The 27,813-nt window shown below is 43.3% G+C and overlaps 1 protein-coding gene across 3 annotated transcripts in view; it reads left to right on the forward strand.

Moving 5' to 3' along the window:
- The window catches only part of Su(fu) (suppressor of fused), a 132,984-nt gene that overhangs the window by 44,979 nt on the left and 60,192 nt on the right, over positions 1–27,813 (forward strand). For all 3 annotated transcript variants that reach the window (XM_070080531.1, XM_070080530.1, XM_070080532.1), the window contains 3 exons: positions 16,352–16,580; positions 22,411–22,576; positions 22,712–22,884. In XM_070080531.1, coding sequence (XP_069936632.1) covers positions 16,352–16,580; positions 22,411–22,576; positions 22,712–22,884 — 568 coding nt within the window. The remainder of the gene's footprint in view (positions 1–16,351; positions 16,581–22,410; positions 22,577–22,711; positions 22,885–27,813) is intronic.

A 27,813-nucleotide genomic window follows, 5' to 3' on the forward strand; every position in this document is an offset into this window, starting at 1 on the left:
AGCATCATGAAAGCATTAGAAGACGACATGACCCAGCTGGAAATTTTTTGGAGAATAGGAGGGTTTGTAAAAAAAAGAACCCGGCCAGTGAAAGTGACCTTCAAGGCAGAATCGACTCGGAACAGGATCCTGCAGGAGAAAGCACAATTAAGGGACATGCCAGCATACAGGAAGGTGTATCTCGACCGCGACAGAACACAAGCAGAAAGGAAGAAACAGAGAGAGATGGTACAAAGGCGAAAGGAGGAAAGAGAGGGGATGGAGAAGACAGACAGGAGATCACAGACACAGGAAGATCAAATACAGCCTCCCTCACAACTTCCTATAGAAGCCTCTCAGCCAGGTCAACCCCAGTGCAACCAAACACTTTAAACCAAAACACCCATGCCACATCCAATGCCCCCACCCACTGCATTACAAACTCCACCCCCACAGCAACCACCCATAGTTCCTTATCAGGTCTCCCACTTCCCCAACCCTAATACACCTCCCAGACCAAAATCTTAGAAAAGAAGTTGAAGGTGTGGTATACAAATGCAGATGGAATAACAAATAAGTATGAGGAGTGGCAAGAAAGAATCAAGGAGACATCCCCAGACATAATAGCACTCACAGAAACAAAACTCATCAGAATAATAACAGATTCAATCTTACCATCCGGATATCAAATCCTCAGGAAAGACAGAGGGAGGAGAGGGGAAGGAGTTGCACTGCTCATTAAAAACCAGTGGGGGTTTGAAAAAATGGAAGGAATGGATGGCACGGGCGAAAGGGACTACTTAGTAGGAACAATCCAGTCTGAGGGACATAAGGTGATAATTGCAGTAATGTACAACTCACCACAGAACTGCAGGAGGCCAAGAGAAGAATACGATGAGAGCAACAGAGCAATGGTCGACACACTAGCCGAGGTGGCCAGGAGAGCACACATGGGGGGAGCAAAGTTACTAGTTATGGGTGATTTCAATCACAAGGAGATTGACTGGGAATACCTGGAGCCCCATGGGGGTCTCGAAACATGGAGAGCCAAGATGATGGATGTGGTACTGGAAAACCTCATGCATCAACATGTTAGAGACACTACCAGAGAGAGAGGAGAGGATGAACCAGCAAGACTGGACCTTGTATTCACCTTGAGTAGTTCTGACATCGAGGATATCATGTATGAAAGGCCCCTGGGAGCTAGTGATCATGTGGTTCTGTGCTTCGACTACATAGTTGAGCTCCAAGTGGAGAGAGCAGCAGGAATAGGGTGGGAAAAACCAAACTACAAAAGGGGGAACTACTCAGGCTTGAGGAACTTCTTTCAAGACATTCAGTGGGAGAGGGAACTGACAGGAAAACCAGTACAAGAAATGATGGACTATGTGGCAACAAAATTCAAGGAGGCAGAGGAGAGGTTTGTTCCCAAGGGAAACAGAAATAATGGGAAGAACAGAATGAGTCCTTGGTTCACCCAAAGGTGTAGGGAGGCAAAAACTAGGTGTACTAGAGAATGGAAAAGGTACAGAAGACAGAGAACTCAGGAAAATAAAGAGATTAGCCGAAGAGCCAGAAACGAATATGCACAGATAAGAAGGGAGGCTCAGTGGCAATACGAAAATGACATAGCATCGAAAGTCAAGACTGACCCGAAGCTGTTGTACAGCCACATCAGGAGGAAAACAACAGTCAAGGATCAGGTAATCAGACTGAGGAAGGGTGATGGGGAATTCACAAGAAACGACCGGGAGGTATGTCAGGAGCTCAACACGAGATTTAAAGAAGTATTTACAGTGGAAACCAGTAGGACTCCAGGAAATTAGAGCAGGGGGGTGCACCAGCAAGTGCTGGATGAGGTACATATAACCAAGGAGGAGGTGAAGAAGCTGCTATGCGAACTTGACACCTCAAAGGCGGTGGGACCAGACAACATCTCTCCGTGGGTCCTTAAAGAGGGAGCAGAGACATTGTGTGTACCATTAATGAAGATCTTCAACACATCATTTGAAACTGGGCAACTCCCTGAGGTATGGAAGATGGCAAATGTAGTCCCAATTTTTAAAAAGGGAGACAGACATGAGGCACTAAACTACAGACCTGTATCACTAACGTGTATAGTATGCAAGGTCATGGAGAAGATCATCAGGAGGAGAGTGGTGGAGCACCTGGAAAGAAACAAGTGTATAATTGACAACCAGCATGGTTTCAGGGAGGGAAAATCCTGTGTCACAAACCTATTAGAATTTTATGACAATGTGACAGAAGTAAGACGAGAGAGAGGGGTGGATCGACTGCATTTTTTTGGACTGCAAGAAGGCCTTCGACACAGTTCCTCACAAGAGGTTACTGCAAAAGCTAGAGGATCAGGCACACATAACAGGAAAGGCACTGCAATGGATAAGAGAATACCTTACAGGGAGGCAACAACGAGTCATGGTACGTGATGAGGTGTCAAAGTGGGCGCCTGTGACAAGCGGGGTTCCACAGGGGTCAGTCCTAGGACCTGTGCTGTTCTTGGTATATGTGAATGACATAACGGAAGGGATAGACTCAGAAGTGTCCTTGTTTGCGGACGATGTGAAGTTAATGAGAAGAATCAAATCGGATGAGGATCAGGCAGGACTACAAAGAGACCTGGACAGGCTACAAGCCTGGTCCAGCAACTGGCTCCTTGAGTTTAACCCCGCCAAATGCAAAGTCATGAAGATTGGGGAAGGGCAAAGAAGACTGCAGACACAATATAGTTTAGATGGCCAAAGTTTGCAAACCTCACTGAAGGAAAAAGATCTGAGGGTGAATATAACACCGAGCATATCTCCTGAGGCGCACATCAATCAGATAACTGCTACAGCATACGGGCGCTTGGCAAACCTATGGATAGCGTTCCGATACCTCAGTAAGGAGTCGTTCAAGACTCTGTATACCATTTACGTCAGGCCCATACTGGAGTATGCAGCACCAGTTTGGAATCCACACCTAGTCAAGCACGTCAAGAAATTAGAGAAAGTGCAAAGGTTTGCAACAAGACTAGTCCCAGAGCTACGGGGATTGTCCTACGAAGAAAGGTTGAGGGAAATCGGCCTGATGACACTGGAGGCCAGGAGGGTCAGGGGAGACATGATAACGACATATAAAATACTGCGCGGAATAGACGAGGTGGACAAAGACGGGATGTTCCAGAGATGGGACACAGACACAAGAGGTCACAATTGGAAGTTGAAGACTCAGATGAATCAAAGGGATGTTAGGAAGTATTTCTTCAGTCATAGAGTAGTCAAGCCGTGGAATAGCCTAGAAAGTGAAGTAGTGGAGGCGGGAACCATACATAGTTTTAAGGCGAGGTATGATAAAGCTCATGGAGCAGGGAGAGAGAGGACCTAGTAGTAATCAGTGAAGAGGTGGGGCCAGGAGCTATGACTCGACCCCTGCAACCACAAATAGGTGAGTACAAATAGGTGAGCACACACACACACACACACACACACACACACAGGCCCCCCAAACCACAGTGTTGGAAAGGAAACTGAAGGTATGGTACACAAACGCTGATGGAATAACAAATAAGTGGGAGGAGTGGCACGAAAGAGTCAAAGAAGCATCACCGGACATCATAGCTCTCACAGAAACCAAGCTTACAGGTATGATAACAGATGCCATCTTTCCAACGGGATACCAAATCCTGAGGAAAGACAGAGGGAACAGGGGGGGTGGAGGAGTGGCGTTGCTGATCAAAACTCGCTGGAATTTTGATGAGCTGGAGAGAGGAGATAGCGGAGAAGAAAGTGATTACATAGTGGGAACACTTCACTCTGGAGGTCCCAAGGTGGTAATAGCAGTGATGTATAACCCACCACAGAACAGCAGGAGGCCAAGGCAAGAGTACGACGAGAGCAATAGAGCGATGGTTGACACACTGGCTAGAGTGGCCAGAAGAGCTCATGCATGCAGGGCAAAGCTCCTGATCATGGGTGACTTTAACCACAAGGAGATCGATTGGGAGAACTTGGACCCACATGGGGGCCAAGATACATGGAGGGCTAAGATGATGGAGGTGGTACTGGAGAACTTCATGTACCAACACGTAAGGGACACTACAAGAGAGAGAGGAGAGGATGAACCAGCAAGGCTGGACTTAGTATTCACCTTCAGTAGTGCAGATATCAAGGACATCACATATGAAAGACCCCTTGGGGCCAGTGACCATGTGGTTTTAAGCTTCGAATACACAGTAGAGCTACAAGTGGAGGGAGAAGCAGGAAGGCCAGGACGAATGAAGCCAAACTACAAGAAAGGGGAATACACAGGAATGAGGAACTACCTGAACGGGGTTCAGTGGGACAGAGAACTGGCAGGGAAGCCAGTTAATGAGATGATGGAATATGTAGCAACAAAATGCAAGGAGGCTGAGGAGAGGTTTGTACCCAAGGGTAACAGGAGTAATGAAAAAGCCAGGATGAGCCCATGGTTTACCCAAAGGTGCAGGGAGGCAAAAACCAAGTGTGCTAGGGAATGGAAGAAATATAGAAGGCAAAGGACCCCGGAGAATAAGGAGAACAGTCGTAGAGCCAGAAACGAATATGCACAGATAAGAAGGGAGGCCCAAAGACAATATGAAAATGACATAGCAGCGAAAGCCAAATCTGACCCGAAACTGTTGTACAGCCACATCAGGAGGAAAACAACAGTCAAGGACCAGGTAATCAGGCTAAGGAAGGAAGGAGGAGAGACAACAGGAAATGACCGTGAAGTATGTGAAGAACTCAACAAGAGATTCAAAGAAGTGTTCACAGAGGAGACAGAAGGGACTCCAGAAAGACGGAGAGGTGGGGCACACCACCAAGTGCTGGACACAGTGCACACAACCGAGGAAGAAGTGAAGAGGCTTCTGAGTGAGCTAGATACCTCAAAGGCAATGGGGCCAGATAACATCTCCCCATGGGTATTGAGAGAGGGAGCAGAGGCGCTATGTGTACCCCTAACAACAATATTCAATACATCTATCGAAACAGGGAGATTGCCTGAGGCATGGAAGACAGCAAATGTAGTCCCAATCTTTAAAAAAGGAGACAGACATGAAGCATTAAACTACAGACCAGTGTCACTGAGATGTATAGTATGCAAAATCATGGAGAAGATTATCAGGAGAAGAGTGGTGGAACACCTAGAAAGGAATGATCTCATCAACAGCAGCCAGCATGGTTTCAGGGACGGGAAATCCTGTGTCACAAACCTACTGGAGTTCTATGACATGGTGACAGCAGTAAGACAAGAGAGAGAGGGGTGGGTGGATTGCATTTTCTTGGACTGCAAGAAGGCGTTTGACACAGTTCCACACAAGAGATTGGTGCAAAAACTGGAGGACCAAGCAGGGATAACAGGGAAGGCACTACAATGGATCAGGGAATACTTGTCAGGAAGACAGCAGCGAGTCATGGTACGTGGCGAGGTGTCAGAGTGGGCACCTGTGACCAGCGGGGTCCCGCAGGGGTCAGTCCTAGGACCAGTGCTGTTTCTGGTATTTGTGAACGACATGACGGAAGGAATAGACTCTGAGGTGTCCCTGTTTGCAGATGACGTGAAGTTGATGAGAAGAATACACTCGATCGAAGACCAGGCAGAACTACAAAGGGATCTGGACAGGCTGCAGACCTGGTCCAGCAATTGGCTCCTGGAGTTCAATCCCACCAAGTGCAAAGTCATGAAGATTGGGGAAGGGCAAAGAAGGCCGCAGACGGAGTACAGTCTAGGGGGGTCAGAGACTACAAACCTCACTCAAGGAAAAAGATCTTGGGGTGAGTATAACACCAGGCACATCTCCTGAAGCGCACATCAACCAAATAACTGCTGCAGCATATGGGCGCCTAGCAAACCTCAGAACAGCATTCCGACATCTTAATAAGGAATCGTTCAGGACCCTGTACACCGTATACGTTAGGCCCATATTGGAGTATGCGGCACCAGTTTGGAACCCACACCTAGCCAAGCACGTAAAGAAACTAGAGAAAGTGCAAAGGTTTGCAACAAGACTAGTCCCAGAGCTAAGAGGTATGTCCTATGAGGAGAGGTTAAGGGAAATCAACCTGACGACACTGGAGGACAGGAGAGATAGGGGGGACATGATAACGACATACAAAATACTGAGAGGAATTGACAAGGTGGACAAAGACAGGATGTTCCAGAGATTGGACACAGTAACAAGGGGACACAGTTGGAAGCTGAAGACACAGATGAATCACAGGGATGTTAGGAAGTATTTCTTCAGCCACAGAGTAGTCAGTAAGTGGAATAGTTTGGGAAGCGATGTAGTGGAGGCAGGATCCATACATAGCTTTAAGCAGAGGTATGATAAAGCTCACGGCTCAGGGAGAGTGACCTAGTAGCGATCAGTGAAGAGGCGGGGCCAGGAGCTCGGACTCGACCCCCGCAACCTCAACTAGGTGAGTACACACACACACACACACACACACACACACACACACACACACACACACACACACACACACACACACACACACACACACACACACAAACCTCCTGGAGTTTTATGACAAGGTAACAGAAGTAAGACACGAGAGAGAGGGTTGGGTAGATTGCGTTTTCCTAGACTGCAGGAAGGCCTTTGACACAGTTCCCCACAAGAGATTAGTGCAGAAGCTGGAGGATCAGGCACACGTAAAAGGAAGGGCACTGCAATGGATAAGGGAATACCTGACAGGGAGGCAGCAACGAGTCATGGTACGTGAAGAGGTATCACAGTGGGCGCCTGTTACAAGCGGGGTCCCACAGGGGTCAGTTCTAGGACCAGTGCTATTTTTGATATATGTGAACGACATGATGGAAGGAATAGACTCTGAAGTGTCCCTGTTCGCAGATGACGTGAAGTTGATGAGAAGAATTAAATCGGACGAGGATGAGGCAGGACTGCAAAGAGACCTGGAGAGGCTGGACATGTGGTCCAGTAACTGGCTCCTCGAATTCAATCCAGCCAAATGCAAAGTCATGAAGATTGGGGAGGGGCAAAGAAGACCACAGACAGAGTATAGGCTAGGTGGACAAAGACTACAGACCTCACTCAGGGAGAAAGACCTTGGGGTGACCATAACACCGAGTACATCACCGGAGGCACACATCAACCAAATAACCGCTGCAGCATACGGGCGCCTGGCAAACCTGAGAATAGCATTCCGATACCTCAATAAGGAATCGTTCAAGACACTGTACACTGTGTATGTTAGGCCCATACTGGAGTATGCAGCACCAGTCTGGAACCCACACCTGGTCAAGCACGTCAAGAAGTTAGAGAAAGTACAAAGGTTTGCAACAAGGCTAGTCCCAGAGCTCAAGGGAATGTCGTACGAGGAAAGGTTAAGGGAAATCGGACTGACGACACTGGAGGACAGAAGGGTCAGGGGAGACATGATAACGACATACAAGATACTGCGGGGAATAGACAAGGTGGACAGAGATAGGATGTTCCAGAGAGGGGACACAGGGACAAGAGGTCACAACTGGAAGCTGAAGACTCAGACGAGTCACAGGGACGTTAGGAAGTATTTCTTCAGTCATAGAGTTGTCAGCAAGTGGAATAGCCTAGCAAGTGAAGTAGTGGAGGCAGGAACCATACATAGTTTTAAGAAGAGGTATGACAAAGCTCAGGAAGCAGAGAGAGAGAGGATCCAGTAGCGATCAGTGAAGAGGCGGGGCCAGGAGCTGAGTCTCGACCCCTGCAACCACAATTAGGTGAGTACAATTAGGTGAGTACATAGCCGGACTCACACATACACTCCCCCTCTCCCCCACCGGCATCTCACTCCTTCCTCTGATCTCTTCCCTCCCTCTTTCACCCTCCCCCTCCCCACATCTCCCTCTTTCCCCCTCTCCCTCTCCCACTCACCCACTTGCTTCTCCCTGCTTTCCACTCCTCTCCCACATAGCGACAGTTCCTCCTCTACTCCCCCCCCCCACACACTGACATACACAATACTAACCTAACACACAGAATTACATAGGTTTCCCACTCTGAGGCAATCAGGATAAAACAAAAATGGGTTGCCAGGGAGCAACAAGAAAAACCAAGGGACAGGAGGAGGAAACTGCAAAGGAAGAATGGGCAGTGGAGCTCACAAAAAGGGAACATGAATGGGAAAAGAAACTAGAAGAACTTAGCATGAGAATGGAAGAGAGGATAGTAATGGAAAGCAGGAAGTGGGAGGTGCAAGTCAAAGCAGCAGAGGCCAGGATACAGAGTTTAGAAGAGGAACTGAAAAATCTGAAACAGCCTAAAGAACTAAAGAACATTTTGGGATTGACAACAGAGACTGCTACCTCAGTCACAAATAAGGGGACTGTAGGGAAAGAAGGAGCAAAACTGCATGTAGAAGCTCAATCAGTGGAGACTGTAGTAAATGAAAGAGCTAAGTTATATGTGGAGGCCCTAACAGACCATAGCAGAGCCCAGGGAAAGCCGAGAAGGGAAAATGACAGGCCACTGACCCCAAGTACAGTAGCTAGTGAAACTGAAGAAAGGAAAGCTGCAATGGAGGAAACCAAATTGAATGAGGGGATACACAGGGATATGCAGTGGGAGAATAAACCATACCCCCGGCCGGGATTGAACCCGCGGTCATAGAGTCTCAAAACTCCAGCCCGTCGCGTTAGCCACTAGACCAGCTAGCCACAATAAGATTCATCCAACTAGGTATATTTCTACACCATAGGAAAGTTAGCACAGGCACCTCTGTGACCACAAATGCAAGTTTTTACAGACGAATCTCCAGCTAGCGTGGCCGTGACGAACTCTAGCTCAAGTCCCTTCACTGCCGTCAACATGACTTAAGAAATCGTAATGACACGATTGCAAATAAACCATACCCCCGGCCGGGATTGAACCCGCGGTCATAGAGTCTCAAAACTCCAGCCCGTCGCGTTAGCCACTAGACCAGCTAGCCACAATAAGATTCATCCAACTAGGTATATTTCTACACCGCGGGTTCAATCCCGGCCGGGGGTATGGTTTATTTGCAATCGTGTCATTACGATTTCTTAAGTCATGTTGACGGCAGTGAAGGGACTTGAGCTAGAGTTCGTCACGGCCACGCTAGCTGGAGATTCGTCTGTAAAAACTTGCATTTGTGGTCACAGAGGTGCCTGTGCTAACTTTCCTATGGTGTAGAAATATACCTAGTTGGATGAATCTTATTGTGGCTAGCTGGTCTAGTGGCTAACGCGACGGGCTGGAGTTTTGAGACTCTATGACCGCGGGTTCAATCCCGGCCGGGGGTATGGTTTATTTGCAATCGTGTCATTACGATTTCTTAAGTCAGTGGGAGAATGAAAGGGTGAGGTCAGTCTTTGTGTATGGGCTCCAGGAAGTTGAAGGGGAAACATACGAAGAAAGAAAACAAGGGGAAAAAAAGCAATTGAAAGCATCATGAAAGCAATAGGAGAAGACGACATTACCCAGCTGGAAAATTTTCGGAGAATAGGGGGGTTTGTAAAACAAAGAACCCGGCCAGTGAAAGTGACCTTCAAGGCAGAATCGACTCGGAACAGGATCCTGCAGGAGAAAGCACGATTAAGGGACATGCCGGCATACAGGAAGGTGTATCTCGACCGCGACAGAACACAAGAAGAAAGGCGGAAACTGAGAGAGATGGTACTAAGGCGAAAGGAGGAAAGAGAGGGGATGGAGAAGACAGACAGGACATCCCAGACACAGGAAGATCAAATACAGCCTCCCTCACAACTTCCTATAGAAGCCTCTCAGCCAGGTCAACCCCAGTGCAACCAAACACTTTAAACCAAAACACCCATGCCACATCCAATGCCCCCACCGACTACATTACAAACTCCACCCCACAGCAACCACCCATAGTTCCTTATCAGGTCTCCTACTTCCCCAACCCCAATACAACTCCCAGAAAAGAATTTGAAGGTGTGGTATACAAATGCAGATGGAATAACAAATAAGTATGAGGAGTGGCATGAAAGAATCAAGGAGACATACCCAGACATAATAGCACTCACAGAAACAAAACTCACCAGAATAATAACAGATTCAATCTTTCCATCCGGATATCAAATCCTCAGGAAAGACAGAGGGAGGAGAGGGGGAGGAGGAGTTGCACTGCTCATTAAAAACCAGTGGGGTTTTGAGAAAATGGAAGGAATGGATGGCACGGGCGAAAGGGACTACTTAGTAGGAACAATCCAGTCTGAGGGACATAAGGTGATAATTGCAGTAATGTACAACCCACCACAGAACTGCAGGAGGCCAAGAGAAGAATACGATGAGAGCAACAGAGCAATGGTCGACACACTAGCCAAGGTGGCCAGGAGAGCACACATGGGGGGAGCAAAGTTACTAGTTATGGGTGATTTCAATCACAAGGAGATTGACTGGGAAAATCTGGAGCCCCATGGGGGTCCCAAAACATGGAGATCCAAGATGATGGATGTGGTACTGGAAAATCTCATGCATCAACATGTTAAGAGACACTACCAGAGAGAGAGGAGAGGATGAACCAGCTAGACTGGACCTTGTATTCACCTTGAGTTGTTCGGACATTGAGGATATCATGTATGAAAGGCCCCTGGGAGCTAGTGATCATGTGGTTCTGTGCTTCAACTACATAGTTGAGCTCCAAGTGGAGAGAGTAGCAGGAATAGGGTGGGAAAAACCAAACTACAAAAGGGGGAACTACCCAGGCATGAGGAACTTCCTTCAAGACATTCAGTGGGAGAGGGAACTGACAGGAAAACCAGTACAAGAAATGATGGACTATGTGGCAACAAAATGCAAGGAGGCAGAGGAGAGGTTTGTTCCCAAGGGAAACAGAAATAATGGGAAGAACAGAATGAGTCCTTGGTTCACCCAAAGGTGTAGGGAGGCAAAAACTAGGTGTACTAGAGAATGGAAAAGGTACAGAAGACAGAGAACTCAGGAAAATAAAGAGATTAGCCGAAGAGCCAGAAACGAATATGCACAGATAAGAAGGGAGGCTCAGCGACAATATGAAAATGACATAGCATCAAAAGTCAAGACTGACCCGAAGCTGTTGTACAGCCACATCAGGAGGAAAACAACAGTCAAGGATCAGGTAATCAGACTGAGGAAGGGTGATGGGGAATTCACAAGAAATGACCGGGAGGTATGTCAGGAGCTCAACACGAGATTTAAAGAAGTATTTACAGTGGAAACCAGTAGGACTCCAGGAAATCAGAACAGGGGGGGGGGGGCACCAGCAAGTGCTGGATGAAATACATATAACCAAGGAGGAGGTGAAGAAGCTGCTGTGTGAACTTGACACCTGAAAAAAAACCATACCCCCGGCCGGGATTGAACCCGCGGTCATAGAGTCTCAAAACTCCAGCCCGCCTGAAAGGCGGTGAGAGCAGACAACATCTCTCCGTGGGTCCTTAAAGAGGGAGCAGAGATATTGTGTGTACCATTAACAAAGATCTTCAACACATCATTTGAAACTGGGCAACTCCCCGAGGTATGGAAGATGGCAAATGTAGTCCCAATTTTTAAAAAGGGAGACAGACATGAGGCACTAAACTACAGACCTGTATCACTAACGTGTATAGTATGCAAGGTCATGGAGAAGATCATCAGGAGGAGAGTGGTGGAGCACCTGGAAAGAAAGAAGTGTATAATTGACAACCAGCATGGTTTCAGGGAAGGAAAATCCTGTGTTACAAACCTACTAGAGTTTTATGATAAGGTGACAGAAATAAGACAAGAGAGAGAGGGGTGGATCGACTGCATTTTTTTGGACTGCAAGAAGGCCTTCAACACAGTTCCTCACAAGAGGTTACTGCAAAAGCTATAGGATCAGGCACACATAACAGGAAAGGCACTGCAATGGATCAGAGAATACCTGACAGGGAGGCAACAACGAGTCATGGTACGTGACGAGGTGTTAGAGTGGGCGCCTGTGACAAGCGGGGTTCCACAGGGGTCAGTCCTAGGACCTGTGCTGTTCTTGGTATACGTGAATGACATAACGGAAGGGATAGACTCAGAAGTGTCCTTGTTTGCAGATGATGTGAAGTTAATGAGAAGAATCAAATCGGATGAGGATCAGGCAGGGCTACAAAGAGACCTGGACAGGCTACAAACCTGGTCCAGTAACTGGCTCCTTGAGTTTAACCCTGCCAAATGCAAAGTCATGAAGATTGGGGAAGGGCAAAGAAGACCGCAGACACAATATAGTTTAGATGGCCAAAGACTGCAAACTTCACTCAAGGAAAAAGATCTGGGGGTGAGTATAACACTGAGCATATCTCCTGAGGTGCACATCAATCAGATAACTGCTGCAGCATATGGGCACCTGGCAAACCTACGGATAGCGTTCCAATACCTCAACAAGGATTCGTTGAAGACTCTGTATACCATTTACGTCAGGCGCATACTGGGGTATGCAGCACCAGTTTGGAATCCACACCTAGTCAAGCACGTCAAGAAATTAGAGAAGGTGCAAAGGTTTGCAACAAGACTAGTCCCAGAGCTACAGGGATTGTCCTAGAGAAGAAAGGTTGAGGGAAATCGGCCTGACGACACTGGAGGATAGGAGGGTCAGGGGAGACATGATAACGACATAAAATACTGCGCGGAATAGACAAGGTGGACAAAGACAGGATGTTCCAGAGATGGGACACAGACACAAGAGGCCACAATTGGAAGTTGAAGACTCAGATGAATCAAAGGGATGTTAGAAAGTATTTCTTCAGTCATAGAGTGGTCAGGCCGTGGAATGGCCTAGAAAGTGAAGTAGTGGAGGCGGGAACCATACATAGTTTTAAGGCGAGGTATGATAAAGCTCATGGGGCAGGAGGAGAGAGGACCTAGTAGCAATCAGTGAAGAGGCAGGGCCAGGAGCTATGACTCTACCCCTGCGAGTACAAATAGGTGAGTACACACACACACACACACACACACACACACACACACACACACACACACACACACACACACACACACACACACTCACTCACACCGGCAGGACTTCAAAGAGACCTGGACACCTGGTCCAGCAACTGGCTTCTCGAATTTAATCCCACCAAATGCAAAGTCATGAAGATAGGGGAAGGGCACAGAAGACCGCAGACAGAGTATAGGCTAGGTGGCCAAAGACTGCAAACCTCGCTCAAGGAGAAAGATCTTGGAGTGAGTATAACACCGAGCACGTCTCCAGAAGCACACATCAACCAGATAACTACTGGAGAATATGGGCGCCTGGCAAACCTGAGAACAGCATTCCAATACCTTTGTAAGGAATCGTTCAAGACACTGTACACCGTGTACGTCAGGCCCATACTGGAGTATGCAGCACCTGTTTGGAACCCGCACTTGATAAAGCACATCAAGAAACTAGAGAAAGTGCAAAGGTTTGTGACAAGGTTAGTTCCAGAGCTAAGGGGATTGTCCTATGAAGAAAGGTTAAGGGAAATCGGCCTGATGACACTAGAGGACAGGAAGGTCAGGGGAGACATGATAACGACATATAAAATACTGCACAGAATAGACAAGGTGGACAAAGACAGGATGTTCCAGGGAGGGGACACAGAAACAAGAGGTCACAGTTGGAAGTTGAAGACACAAATGAGTCAGAGAGATATTATGAAGTATTTCTTCAGTCATAGGGTTGTCAGGCAGTGGAATATCCTAGAAAGTGATGTAGTGGAGGCAGGGACCATACATAGTTTTAAGATGAGGTTTGATAAAGCTCATGGAGCAGGGAGAGAGATGACCCAGTAGCAACCAATGAAGAGGCTGGGCCAGGAGCTAAGACTCGACCCCAGCAACCACAAATAGGTGAGTGTACACACACACAGACAGTGGACCCTCGGTTATCGGACATAATCAGTTCCAGAAGGTTGGCTTAAGACTGAAATGGCCGAAAACCGAAATATTTCCCATAAGAATTAATGGAAATACAATTAATCCAATCTAGACAAAAATATTCACAAGAAAATTATTTTTTTAACAATTATATAAGTAATACATACCTTTATTGAAGACTAATGCTGGCTTCTGGAAGACAGGGAGGAGGAAAGAGGGAGGAGTTAGTGCAGTGGTTCCCAAACTGGGGGTAAATTACCCCCTGAGGGTAATTTAACCATTTTTGGGGGGTAATGGAGGGGTGACAGAAAAAAAGTTATGAATTCTGAAAATCAAGAAAACAATGCGGTACCCGGTATGAGGATTATTGTTAACTTTGTCTTAGTATATAAAGTTGTAAAGTAAACCTATTATAAGTAAGTAATAAAGTTAAACCAAATAACAATAAACATCAAAAACTAATATACAGTATTAGAAAAGAAGAAATATATAGCTAAGTGTGTGGAAACCCAAAAGTATTTTGACAAGTATGCTTCAGGACAAAAGTCACTCAGTAGCCCAGATCGACCTGTCCAGTACGCGTCACTCACTTCCTGAGGCTGCCTCTATTTCACACTGTCAGTTTATCTGTGAGCATCAGCCGAGGTAGACATAAGCTGGTATGGTAGACATAGGCTGGAAATCATGATGATGATTTCCCTGCAAAGGAGGAGTGGATCACAATGCGAGCCAATGAAGCCTTGAAAATCGAATTACAAAACCAAAATGCAGATTCCTTTTGGATTTCACGACTACCTGACTCGCCAACTCTGTCCAAGAGAGCCTTGAAGTTGTTGGTATCATTCTCAACAACGTATCTGTGCGAGAAGGGCTTCTCAACTGTGATGGGTATGAAAACAAAAAAGAGGACTCGCTTGAATGTTGCAAACGATGTCAGGCTGGCACTTTCAACCACGAAGCCAAGAATTCCTAAACTAGCTTCAAGTATGCAACTCCATCCATCCCACTGATGTTCTTGACATCTTTGGTAATAGTCATTAGAGATGCACAATGTTCAAATACAATAAATAAAAGAAAATATCTCAAGTGTTTTAATTTAGCCATATATATCAATAATAACAACATTTTGTGAAAGGGGTAACATGCTTTATGTGGCATGTTAAATTGGGTAACAAGCTGAAAAAGTTTTGGAACCACTGAGTTAGTGTTTGGAAGGGGAATCCCTCTCCATAAGGAATTCAGGTACTAACAAGTCCCTCTCTGGGGTTAATTCCCTTCTTTGTCTTTTACTGGCACTAGGACCAGCTTGAGAGTCACTGGACCCCTGTCACACAACATATCTGTCCATAGAGGTCTGTTTCTGGCATCTCTAGGATTTCCCTGAAATGGGACAGGGTTTTGTCACTGAACATGTTGCAGATATGGCTTGTTTCTGCTTGGTCAGGGTGGTATTTCTCCACAAATGCTTGTACCCTGGCCTGCATTGCACACATCTGTTTAATCTCTGAAGAAGGCACCTCCTTTACTCCCTCTTCCTCCTCCTCCTCTGAAGCAAGTTCTTGAGCTGCAGTCTGTTGCTGTTCGAGTTGAAGCTCTTGCAGCTCTTCCGTGGTTAGCTCTTCCCTGTGGTCCTCCACCAACTCTTCCACATCCTCGCCACTCGCCTCCAATCCCAGTGCCACAATAGAGTCCATAGGATCAGCCTCAAACCCTTCAAAATCCCTTTCTTGGACACAACCTGGCCACAATTTTCTCCAAGCATAGTTCAAAGTCCTGGAAGTCACTCCCTCCCAAGCCTTACCTATAAGGCTTATGCAATGGAGGATAGTGAAGTGATTCCTCCAGAACTCTCTTAGGGTCAACTGAGTGTCTGAGGTCACGTCAAAGCACTGTTGAAACACTGCTTTTGTGTAGAGTTTTTTGAAGTTAGAAATGACCTGCTGGTCCATGGGCTGGAGGAGAGGAATGGTGTTAGGAGGCAAGAATTTCACTTTTATAAAACTGAAGTCCCTAAACACTTGGTCTTCCAAGTCTGGAGGATGTGCAGGAGCATTGTCCAGTATTAGGAGGCACTTGAGTGGCAATTTCTTTTCCAGGAGATATTTTTTCACACTCGGGCCAAACACATCATTAACCCACTCTTTGAAAATTTGCCTTCCGATCCATGCTTTATGATTAGCTTTCCACATCACACAAAATCTATTCTTGACAACATTGCTTTTCTTGAACACTCTGGGATTTTCTGAGTGATACACCAGTAAAGGCTTCACTTTAAAATCACCACTAGCATTACCACACAACAAAAGAGTAAGCCTGTCTTTCATAGGCTTGTGTCCTGGCAGTGCCTTTTCCTCCTGCATAATGTAGGTCCTGTTTGGCATTTTCTTCCAAAACAGGCCTGTTTTGTCACAATTGAACCCTTGTTGGGGTTCAAATCCTTCAGCCTTTATGTACCCCTTGAGTTTCTACATGAATTTTTCAGGAAAAGCTGAAGATATGAAACATATTTTTGTTTTTTTACAGAGTCGGTCTTGTGTGTTGGTGATCACGTGTCATGGCACTGCCCCTTGGACAACAGTGAGTCGCGCGTTCAACACATGCTGATGGGTGAAGACCCACAGTTAGGGAGTGTCACAACTCCCAATGGCTCCGTCCAGTTTGTACAGATTGTTGGAGTAACTACAGAAGAACTGAGGGCGGCTCAACACTGGAATGGCATTGGTGTTCTTGATATAATAAAGCGAATGCCAAGGTAAGACTTAATTTTGTGATATTTCTTATTCGAGCTTAGGAGCAACATTGCAATTATGAAGTAGGAATGCTTTAATGAACTTGACAGTTTGTATAAAGTATGATTACTGTAACCCTTATTTTTTATACAGTTAGAGTACAGTAGAGTTTGTATGCATAACATCATTTTACTCATGTACATCTTGTATTGTTAGTGAAAAACATACTTTTTTTAATTGTCAATTCAGTTATTTAAATTTGCAACCATAGGTTAATCCTTCGGCTTGCAGAATGCAAATACTGTGCTGTGTTATGAATTAGACAAGAGGAAACAATAAGCTGCTAAACACCACATATGTAATACAGTTTTATAGAGATTAGTTGAGAGATTAGTGTATGACTTGCCTGAAGGAAAAAAAAAATTACATAATTATTTTTGCATGTGATACAGTAATTGTAGACAATAAAAAAATGAGAATGAGCATGTTCCTGCAGGAAGACCTTAGTAGATTAAGTAATTGGAGTGATAAAATGAGAGACAGTAATACATGTAACATGACGAATGAAAATTGTGATAAAATAGTAAAGCTAACAGGTAAACAGAGACCTGGGAATTATCATTGACAGTTTCTACCTGAAGATCATTTATAACTTACATTAGACTAAAATTGGTATATGCAGCATTGAGATTTTTTTTTTTTTTTTTTTTTTTTTTGTTAACTCTGGCCGTCTTCCCCCAAGGTAGGGTGATCTGAAAAAGAAAGAAAAAAAATTATAAAGTTTTCTTCTTTTTACATTTAGTAATTTATACAGAAGAAGGGGTTACTACCCCCTTGCTCCTGGCATTTAGTTGCCTTCTACAACATGTATGGCTTATGGAGGAAGAATTCTGTTCCACTTCCCCATGGAGTGGTATGGTATATGAACTTTAACCCTTTCAGGGTCCATCCCGTAGATCTATGGCTTTTCGGTGAGTGTCCAAACCGTAGATCTACGCCAAAATTCTAGCGCCGTCAAATTTAGCGCGAAAGCGCTCATAGGCCTACATGTGAGAGAATGGGTCTGCGCCGTGGGTGTGCGCCATAAACAAAAAATCTAGGCACCTGCATAGCATTGTGGGAACGCCGGCTCAGTCACCCTTGTTCACCATGCCTCGTCGCAAGTCAGCTCTCACTCCCCGGAAAATTGGGACTCTCCTCTTCCTGTCTGATAGTTCTGACACTGATGGAAGTGCAAATGAAGACGAATTCTATGGCTTTGATAAGTTAGTAACCGAAAATAATGACCAGGATATCGATAATAGTGCAGAAAACCCCGACGATCCTCGACCTTCTACCTCTGGTGTGGGCACTCGTGACTCACGGTCGGGTGTTCCTAAACATAAGAGAAAACTAATATTTTCACATGGCCAGGCCTCTGACTTTAGTAATGACGATGATTCTGACGTGGATTGTGATTTTATTGCGCTCGACGATCATTCGAGTAGTGATAGTGAGGAATCATATTCACCAGTGAAGCGTCGGTATGTTCGCCGCCGCATGCGCTCGGGTAGTGTACCCTATGCTGTGCCCAGGGGACGGAGTACATCCCGGAGTACATCCCGTGGCCCTACACCTGTTTTAGGTAGTGATAGTGAGGATGATGTGGCTACACTTGGCATGGATGGGCCACAGGCATCAGTGGATGGTGTTAGTGGTGCTGGTGGTGGTAGTGGCACCGCCATGCGTGACTCACCGTGCCACGCGGGGACCCACGCTGCTGACTCGTCAGTTCAAGGACAGAGCGGAGCGTCAGCCACCAGCCCGCCACAACCACAACCACCCGTACAACCAGCCTATGATGTCCAGTATCCACCAGAAAACCGTATGTGGGATTGGCAGCAAAATCCCAATTTTGTTCCCAAGCCTCACCACTTTGATGACTCTGAAAGTGGAATTCTACCTACCTGTCCCCTTGGAACCACGGCCAATGAACTGGAATTCTTTGAATTATTCTTTGACCAGCCATTGATGGAAATTATTGCCAGGGAAAGTAATAAGTATTTTCAGTACACCATGGCAAATACGATCTTATCACCACAGTCAAGACTACACAGGTGGAAAGAGACGACTGTTGCAGAAATGTATTTGCTTTTTGCAACAATAATGCTTATGCCTCACGTCTATAAGCATAATATAAAAGCATACTGGTCCACAGATCGGCTAATTTGTACCCCATCCTTCAGTGAAATAATACCAGTGAACAGGTTTATCTTACTGTTACGTATGTTGCACTTCTCTGACAAAACCAGGCCTGACAGAAGTGACAGGTTATACAAGATTAGAAATGTTTTCATGTATCTCAAACAAAAGTTCAGGATATACTTTTATCCATTCAAGAATCTTGTAATTGACGAGTCTTTGATTTTGTTCAAAGGTAGACTGTCATTCAAGCAGTATATACCGAGCAAGAGGAACCGCTTTGGTATAAAATTGTTTGTACTCTGTGATTGTGACAGTGGCCTGGTGTTGGATATTGTTGTGTACACGGGTAGTAAAACATTGAAAGATACCAAGATATTATTGGGTATCTCAGGTGACGTAGTGAGAAACATGATGGCACCTTATCTTGGTAAGGGCCATACATTATATACCGATAACTGGTACACAAGCCCATTACTCAGTGATTTCATGCGAGTGAACAAGGCAGATGTGTGTGGCACAGTGCGTTCTAATCGTAAACATATGCCCAGGCTCAATGCAGGTGTTCGTGGTGATGACGTGCAGGTGTTTACTGCCAATGACATCATGGCATTACGGTGGCATGACAAACGAGATGTCACATTGTTGACAACCATTCACCATAATGAAATGCAAGACAGTGGCAAAGTTGATCGAGTGACTAATGAACGTATTCGAAAACCAGTGTCAGTGATTGATTATACACAAAACATGCGCTTGGTTGACAAGTGTGACATGCAGATTGGTTTTGTTGACTGTGTTCGTAAGAGTTACAAGTGGTACATGAAACTTTTCTTCCATCTCATGGACATTTCAATGCTGAATGCATATAATATGTACCAAATAAAGACTGGTAACAGACCACCGTATGGTGAATTTTGTTTGTCTGTTGTCAGACAACTCATAATGAAGTACCAGGTAACAACACCTGCAATACAACATGGTCCTCGAATTCATCACGATATACCCAAGCGTTTGAGGAGAGAAGGTGATCATTTCATAATACAGCTTCCTTCAACTCAAAAGAAATTTGCTCAGAAGAGATGCATTGTCTGTGCACAAACAAAACGACGGCAACAAAGACACAAAGACACTCGGTTTATGTGTGAGGAATGTAAGGTGCCTCTGTGCATGGTGCCTTGTTTCAAGGAGTTCCACAAGCTCCAGCAGTTCTAAAACCATGTCCAGTGATTGTAAATATGTAAATATATGATAGAACATTAGTATTATACAATATTTGTGCATGTTTATTGTAATAAACAACAGTGGTAAACAATAATATGATAATTTATTTATTTATTTATTTATTTATTTATTAACAATTTGAGCACACATACAGAGGTACAAAAAATACAGATAAGAGCAGCATGCCAAAGCCACTTATACTATGCATAGCATTATGGGCTGGCTTAAAATTAACTTAGGATTAACTAAGCAATGATGAAATCAGTGATAAAACATTAATGTAAACAGATTACTATAAAGCACAAGTGAGTATTACAAAGACAGGTCATATGGTTGCATGCATTGTTGTACATTCAGTCGTATGAAGTATTCTGTTAGGTAGTGTATTTAAAAAAATAATAAAGTTAGATTCAGTTTTAGGTTTAACATTTATGTGATATAATTGTGAGAAACATTTAAGATATACAATTTATAAGGTTCAGTTATTCAGTATTTATTTGGTTTTGGGTGAGTAAGTGATCTTTGAGAAGAGACTTGAATTTATAAACAGGTAGTGTTTCTTTTATATTTACAGGTAATGAATTCCAGATTTTAGGGCCTTTTATGTGCATTGAGTTTTTGCATAGTGTGAGATGGACACGAGGAACATCAAAGAGTGATCTGTGCCTTGTGTTATGGTCATGTGTTCTGTTGAGGTTGGCAAGGAGATGTTTGAGGGGAGGGTTAATATCAGAGTTAAGTGTTCTATGTATGTAATAGGTGCAGTAATAAGTATGGATGTTTTGTATGGTGAGTAGGTTTAGTGTATTGAATATTGGTGGAGTGTGCTGCCTGTAGTGAGAATTTGTTATTCTAACTGCAGCCTTTTGTTGGGTAATTAGTGGTCTGAGATGGTTAATTGTTGTTGAGCCCCATGCACAAATTCCATAGGTGAGATAGGGTTAAATAAGAGAGTGATATAGGGCCAGGAGGGCTGACTGTGGAGCATAGTACCATATCTTCGATAGTATGCCTACAGTCTTGGAAATTTTCTTAGAAATTTGTTGTATATGTGTATGAAATTTGAGTCTGTTATCAAGGTGGATTCCTAAGAATTTTCCCTCTGTTAGCTTTGTGATAGGTGATCTGTTTATCATTATGTTAAGAGGGACATCTGTAGCTCTGTTACCAAACTGAATGAAGTAGGTTTTGTCAATGTTTAGTGTAAGTTTGTTAGTCCTCATCCAGGTAGATATTTTCTGTAATTCGGTATTTACAGTACAGTGGACCCCCGCTTAACGATCACCTCCAAATGCGTCCAATTATGTAAGTGTATTTATGTAAGTGCGTTTGTACGTGTATGTTTGGGGGTCTGAAATGGACTAATCTACTTCACGATATTCCTTATGGGAAAAAATTCGGTCAGTACTGGCACCTGAACATACTACTGGAATGAAAAAAGTTCGTTAACCGGGGGTCCACTGTATTGGCTAGCGTGACTGGGCTCGGGTGAGAGAAGACGTATGTAGTGTCATCTGCAAATAGTGTGGGTTTGAGTAATTGCGAAGCATTTGGAAGGTCGTTTATGTATAGGAGAAAGAGAAGAGGGCCAAGGACACTTCCCTGTGGGACACCAACTGTAATTGGTTGCGCAGAAGAGTTTATTGTGCGGTTATTGTGTTCAATACAGTGAGTTTATATATATCAATTATATACAGTATTGGTCTCTCAGGCCACAAATGTTAGTAGGAATAGAAAAAAATTGGAAAAGAAAAGAAAAAAAACAACTAAAATAACAAAATAATATAATACGCGTATGTGGAATTTGTCGATGTTGCCACTACCACATCATTTTCTATAAACTTCTTGGCACTGTATCTCGGTAAGTACTGATCAGATTCTATTTTTTTTTGTTTTATTACCTTCACAAAAATATGCTCTTTAATTCTGTAAGAAAAAATAATTTTTTTTTTTTCAAAATTTCTTGGACACTGGTGTGTGACTTCAGATTTTGGCCTTGGACCCTGAAAGGGTTAAAGGAATTACATAGACAATATTTAAAAGGAAGTTAGGAAGAAAGAAAGCATTACACATGCCCAATAGAAACAGAGGAGACATAATAACTGTATTAAAGATGATCGAAGGATACAAAAGAATGCATGAGGATATTTCCTTCTGGCATCAACAGGAAGAATAAAATGCTTAGGCAGTATAGTAAGGAGAAGTGCTAAAAAGATGGTAAAAAGCTTTCACAAGTGAATAACAGAATAGGATATTGTACTGAGTTAAAGGAGGACGTAGTTCTACAACTACTAGAAACTAAAAATATTATTTGATAAATACCAAAGATGGAACAGTACAAATTTAGCTTTATTGCTGTAAGTATAAATGGATGATTGCTGACAAACATTCATATATGCATGCATACATTTTTCTTATTGTATTTACTGAATGAACATCTCTCTGCAGTGCAGGAGGTCCATGGATGGTAACAGACATGCGTAGAGGAGAGAGCATTTATGAGTTGGAGCCGTCTGTGGCAGAAGAAGTGGAAAATGGAATTGAAAATGAAGGATCCAATCTGTCTGGAGTCTCAGCCAGAATAGCCTGGGCAGAGGCAGAGCTTGGCAATATGGTAATTTGCTTGGTGTTTTCTTGAACAATTGAATAAATTAAATGTGAAAGTTAAGGAGGAAAAATTAACCTTTTGTCGTACTTTGAGTTGCTGAATCAAAGAGTAAAGCTTAAACGATTTTCTCTGCTTCAATAGGTTCCTAGTTCCCCCCAGTCACTAAGAACGGACTTTGATCAAGAGTCGGAAGTCTCGCCACGCATAACTCACGTGGAGAGTGAGCAGATCAAGAGCACTTTGCAGAAGGGTCTTATGCAAGGTACAAACAAGGGTTGTATCACTCGAGGCATGCAAGAAGAAAAGGCTGCTAGGTGTGTATATCATGTTAGTTCTTTAGAAAGTACTTTGGATTCTTTATCATGGAACAGTTACACAATTGTGAATAAATAACGACTTGTGTGTATCATATACTGTATGTGTAATTTTATCAAATTTCTTTCATAATTTTGGGGTACAGTATTTCTTTCTTCTTCTTTCAACAAACTATTTTATTGTTTTGTTAGGCCTAGTTCTCTTGCTAACTTAATATATGATAGTGTAAACATGTTATCATGCATTGATATACATTTAAAAGTGAAAAAAGGGTGATTCGTTTATGGTGATTTTTGTTTTACTGCAGCAGCCTGGAACCTGACCCACTAGTTATTGTGTGGTGTTTAGACCTTAAAAAATATAAATAAAGTTTTGAACGATAGGCAACATGGTGAATGCCAGAGCTAAGAAATACGGTGGAACCTTGACTTAGAGTTTAATCCGTTCGTGATCTAGCTCGTAACTCAATTTGCTCATATATCAAATCAATTTTCCTCATTTAAATTAATTGAAATGCCATTAATCCATTCTCACGGAATTTTTGCTCTCGGGAGGCAGGACAAAATAGTTCAATATGACGCTAATATCAACTCGACAGCTTATTTATCTATCACAATTCATCTAATATGATATAATAAACAATATAAATAACATAGAAACATGATATATAATCTAAAATGAATAAAATAAGTCATTATGTGATGAGCGGTGACAGCCATTGCCACTCCTGCACTGACCTTGCTTCCCATGCTTCCCCTTCAGAGGTCTTATTGTAAGATAAAACAGAGTGTGTGAGGCTAACTGCACTAGATCACTAGTTTCATAAGGAAAACATTGAAACACTGTATTTATAAATAAGAAATATTGTATAAAAACATAATAGGGAATGTAAAGAAATAAACTGGTTATGTAAAGTGTATGTGTACACTTACCTGGGAGCAGAGATGCTGGCGGTGTTTGAGGGTGGGATAGGTGGAGCGGTGTATGCCGTCTGGTCTTATAAACCTCAACAACAAAGATAAGCAGAGGAGATTGGAGGAGTGCACAATAAACTAGCCACTTCGGTGGCAAAATCTAAAATCTAATTAATCGCTTAACTTACTTGCTACACTTTTATTGCTGCGCTATCGCTGAACTTAATTGCCACACACCTTCCTTATGTTTATCTATGATTTCCTACTTTACTTCCATGGATATCCTCTTTTTCTTCTCAGCACTGTCCTTTGCATTTACTTTCTTAGGACCCATAGTTAGAAAAAAGAAATTTGGCAACATAACTCTACAAAATGCAAGCAAAACATGAGAAATGCTTCCACAGCGACGTAAACACATGCACAGCTCAGCTGACCTTATTATTAATTTTTTTTTTTTTTTTTCAACAAGTTGGTCGTCTCCCACCGAGACAGGGTGACCCAAAAAAGAAAGAAAATCCCCAAAAAGAAAATACTTTCATCATCATTCAACACTTTCACCACACTCACACATTATCACTGCTTTTGCAGAGGTGCTCAGAATACAACAGTTTAGAAGCATATACGTATAAAGATACACAACATATCCCTCCAAACTGCCAATATCCCAAACCCCTCCTTTAAAGTGCAGGCATTGTACTTCCCATTTCCAGGACTCAAGTCCGACTATAAGAAAATAACCGGTTTCCCTGAATCCCTTCACTAAATATTACCCTGCTCACACTCCAACAGATCGTCAGGTCCCAAGTATCATTCGTCTCCATTCACTCCTATCTAACACGCTCATGCACGCTTGCTGGAAGTCCAAGCCCCTCGCCCACAAAACCTCCTTTACCCCTTCTTTCCAACCCTTTTGAGGACGACCCCTACCCCTCTTTCCTTCCCCATTAGATTTATATGCTTTCCATGTCATTCTACTTTGATCCATTCTCTCTAAATGACCAAACCACCTCAACAACCCCTCTTCTGCCCTCTGACTAATGCTTTTATTAACTCCACACCTTCTCCTAATTTCCACACTCCGAATTTTCTGCATAATATTTACACCACACATTGCCCTTAGACAGGACATCTCCACTGCCTCCAACCGTCTCCTCGCTGCTGCATTTACCACCCAAGCTTCACATCCATATAAGAGTGTTGGTACTACTATACTTTCATACATTCCCTTCTTTGCCTCCATAGATAACGTTTTTTGACTCCACATATACCTCAACGCACCACTCACCTTTTTTCCCTCATCAGTTCTATGATTAACCTCATCCTTCATAAATTCATCCGCCGACACGTCAACTCTCATGTATCTGAAAACATTCACTTCTTCCATACTCCTCCTCCCCAATTTGATATCCAATTTTTCTTTATCTAAATCATTTGATACCCTCATCACCTTACTCTTTTCTATGTTCACTTTCAACTTTCTACCTTTACACACATTCCCAAACTCATCCACTAACCTTTGCAATTTTTCTTTAGAATCTCCCATAAGCACAGTATCATCAGCAAAAAGTAACTGTGTCAATTCCCATTTTGAATTTGATTCCCCATAATTTAATCCCACCCCTCTCCCGAACACCCTAGCATTTACTTCTTTTACAACCCCATCTATAAATATATTAAACAACCATGGTGACATTACACATCCCTGTCTAAGACCTACTTTTACCGGGAAGTATTCTCCCTCTCTTCTACACACCTTAACCTGAGCCTCACTATCCTCATAAAAGCTCTTTACAGCATTTAGTAACTTACCACCTATTCCATAAACTTGCAACATCTGCCACATTGCTCCTCTATCCACTCTATCATATGCCTTTTCTAAATCCATAAATGCAATAAAAACTTCCCTACCTTTATCTAAATACTGTTCACATATATGCTTCAATGTAAACACTTGATCTACACATCCCCTACCCACTCTGAAGCCTCCTTGCTCATCCGCAATTCTACATTCTGTCTTACCTCTAATTCTTTCAATTATAACTCTACCGTATACTTTTCCTGGTATACTCAGTAAACTTATTCCTCTATAATTTTTACAATCTCTTTTGTCCCCTTTCCCTTTATATAAAGGGACTATACATGCTCTCCGCCAATCCCTAGGTACCTTCCCCTCTTTCATACATTTATTAAACAAAAGTACCAACCACTCCAACACTATATCCCCCCCTGCTTTTAACATTTCTGTCATGATCCCATCAGTTCCAGCTGCTTTACCTCCTTTCATTCTACGTAATGCCTCACGTACCTCCACCACACTTACATTCTGCTCTTCTTCACTCCTAAAGGATGGTATACCTCCCTGGCCAGTGCATGAAATTACCGCCTCTCTTTCTTCCTCAACATTTAAAAGTTCCTCAAAATATTCTCGCCATCTACCTAATACCTCCCTCTCCCCATCTACTAACTCCCCTACTCTGTTTTTAACGGACAAATCCATACTTTCCCTAGGCTTTCTTAACTTGTTTAACTCACTCCAAAATTTTTTCTTATTTTCATTAAAATTTCTTGACAGTGCCTCTCCCACTCTTTCATCTGCTCTCCTTTTGCACTCTCTCACCACTCTCTTCACCTTTCTTTTACTCTCCATATACTCTGCTCTTCTTATAACACTTCTGCTTTGTAAAAACCTCTCGTAAGCTACCTTTTTCTCTTTTATCACACCCTTTACTTCATCATTCCACCAATCACTCCTCTTTCCTCCTGCCCCCACCCTCCTATAACCACAAACTTCTGCCCCACATTCTAATACTGCATTTTTAAAACTATTCCAACCCTCTTCAACCCCCCGACTACTCATCTTTGCACTAGCCCACCTTTCTGCCAATAGTCGCTTATATCTCGCCCGAACTTCCTCCTCCCTTAGTTTATACACTTTCACCTCCCTCTTACTTGTTGTTGCCACCTTCCTCTTTTCCCATCTACCTCTTACTCTAACTGTAGCTACAACTAAATAATGATCTGATATATCAGTTGCCCCTCTATAAACATGTACATCCTGGAGCCTACCCATCAACCTTTTATCCACCAATACATAATCTAACAAACTACTTTCATTACGTGCTACATCATACCTTGTATATTTATTTATCCTCTTTTTCATAAAATATGTATTACTTATTACCAAATTTCTTTCTACACATAGCTCAATTAAAGGCTCCCCATTTACATTTACCCCTGGCACCCCAAATTTACCTACTACTCCCTCCATAACATTTTTACCCACTTTAGCATTGAAATCCCCAACCACCATTACTCTCACACTTGATTCAAAACTCCCCACGCATTCACTCAACATTTCCCAGAATCTCTCTCTCTCCTCTACACTTCTCTCTTCTCCAGGTGCATACACGCTTACTATAACCCACTTTTCACATCCAATCTTTATTTTACTCCACATAATCCTTGAATTTATGCATTTGTAGTCCCTCTTTTCCTGCCATAGCTTATCCTTCAACATTATTGCTACTCCTTCTTTAGCTCTAACTCTATTTGAAACCTCTGACCTAATCCCATTTATTCCTCTCCACTGAAACTCTCCCACCCCGTTCAGCTTTGTTTCACTTAAAGCCAGGACATCCAGTTTCTTCTCATTCATAACATCCACAATCATCTTTCTTATCATTTGCACAACATCCACGCACATTCAGACTTCCCACTTTGACAATTTTCTTCTTCTTATTCTTTTTAGTAATCTTTACAGGAAAAGGGGTTACTAGCCCATTGTTCCCGGCATTTTAGTTGACTTTTACAACACGCATGGCTTACGGAGGAAAGATTCTTATTCCACTTCCCCATGGATATAAAAGGAAAAGTAATAAGACCAAGAACTATTAAGATAAAATCAAAGAAAACTCAGATGAGTGTGTATAAATAAACATGTACATGTATGTGTAGTGTGACCTAAGTGTAAGTAGAAGTAGCAAGACGTACCTGTAATCTTGCATATTTATGAGA

This window comes from Cherax quadricarinatus, unplaced genomic scaffold, assembly GCF_038502225.1.
Source record: "Cherax quadricarinatus isolate ZL_2023a unplaced genomic scaffold, ASM3850222v1 Contig561, whole genome shotgun sequence".
NCBI lineage: Eukaryota > Metazoa > Arthropoda > Malacostraca > Decapoda > Parastacidae > Cherax > Cherax quadricarinatus.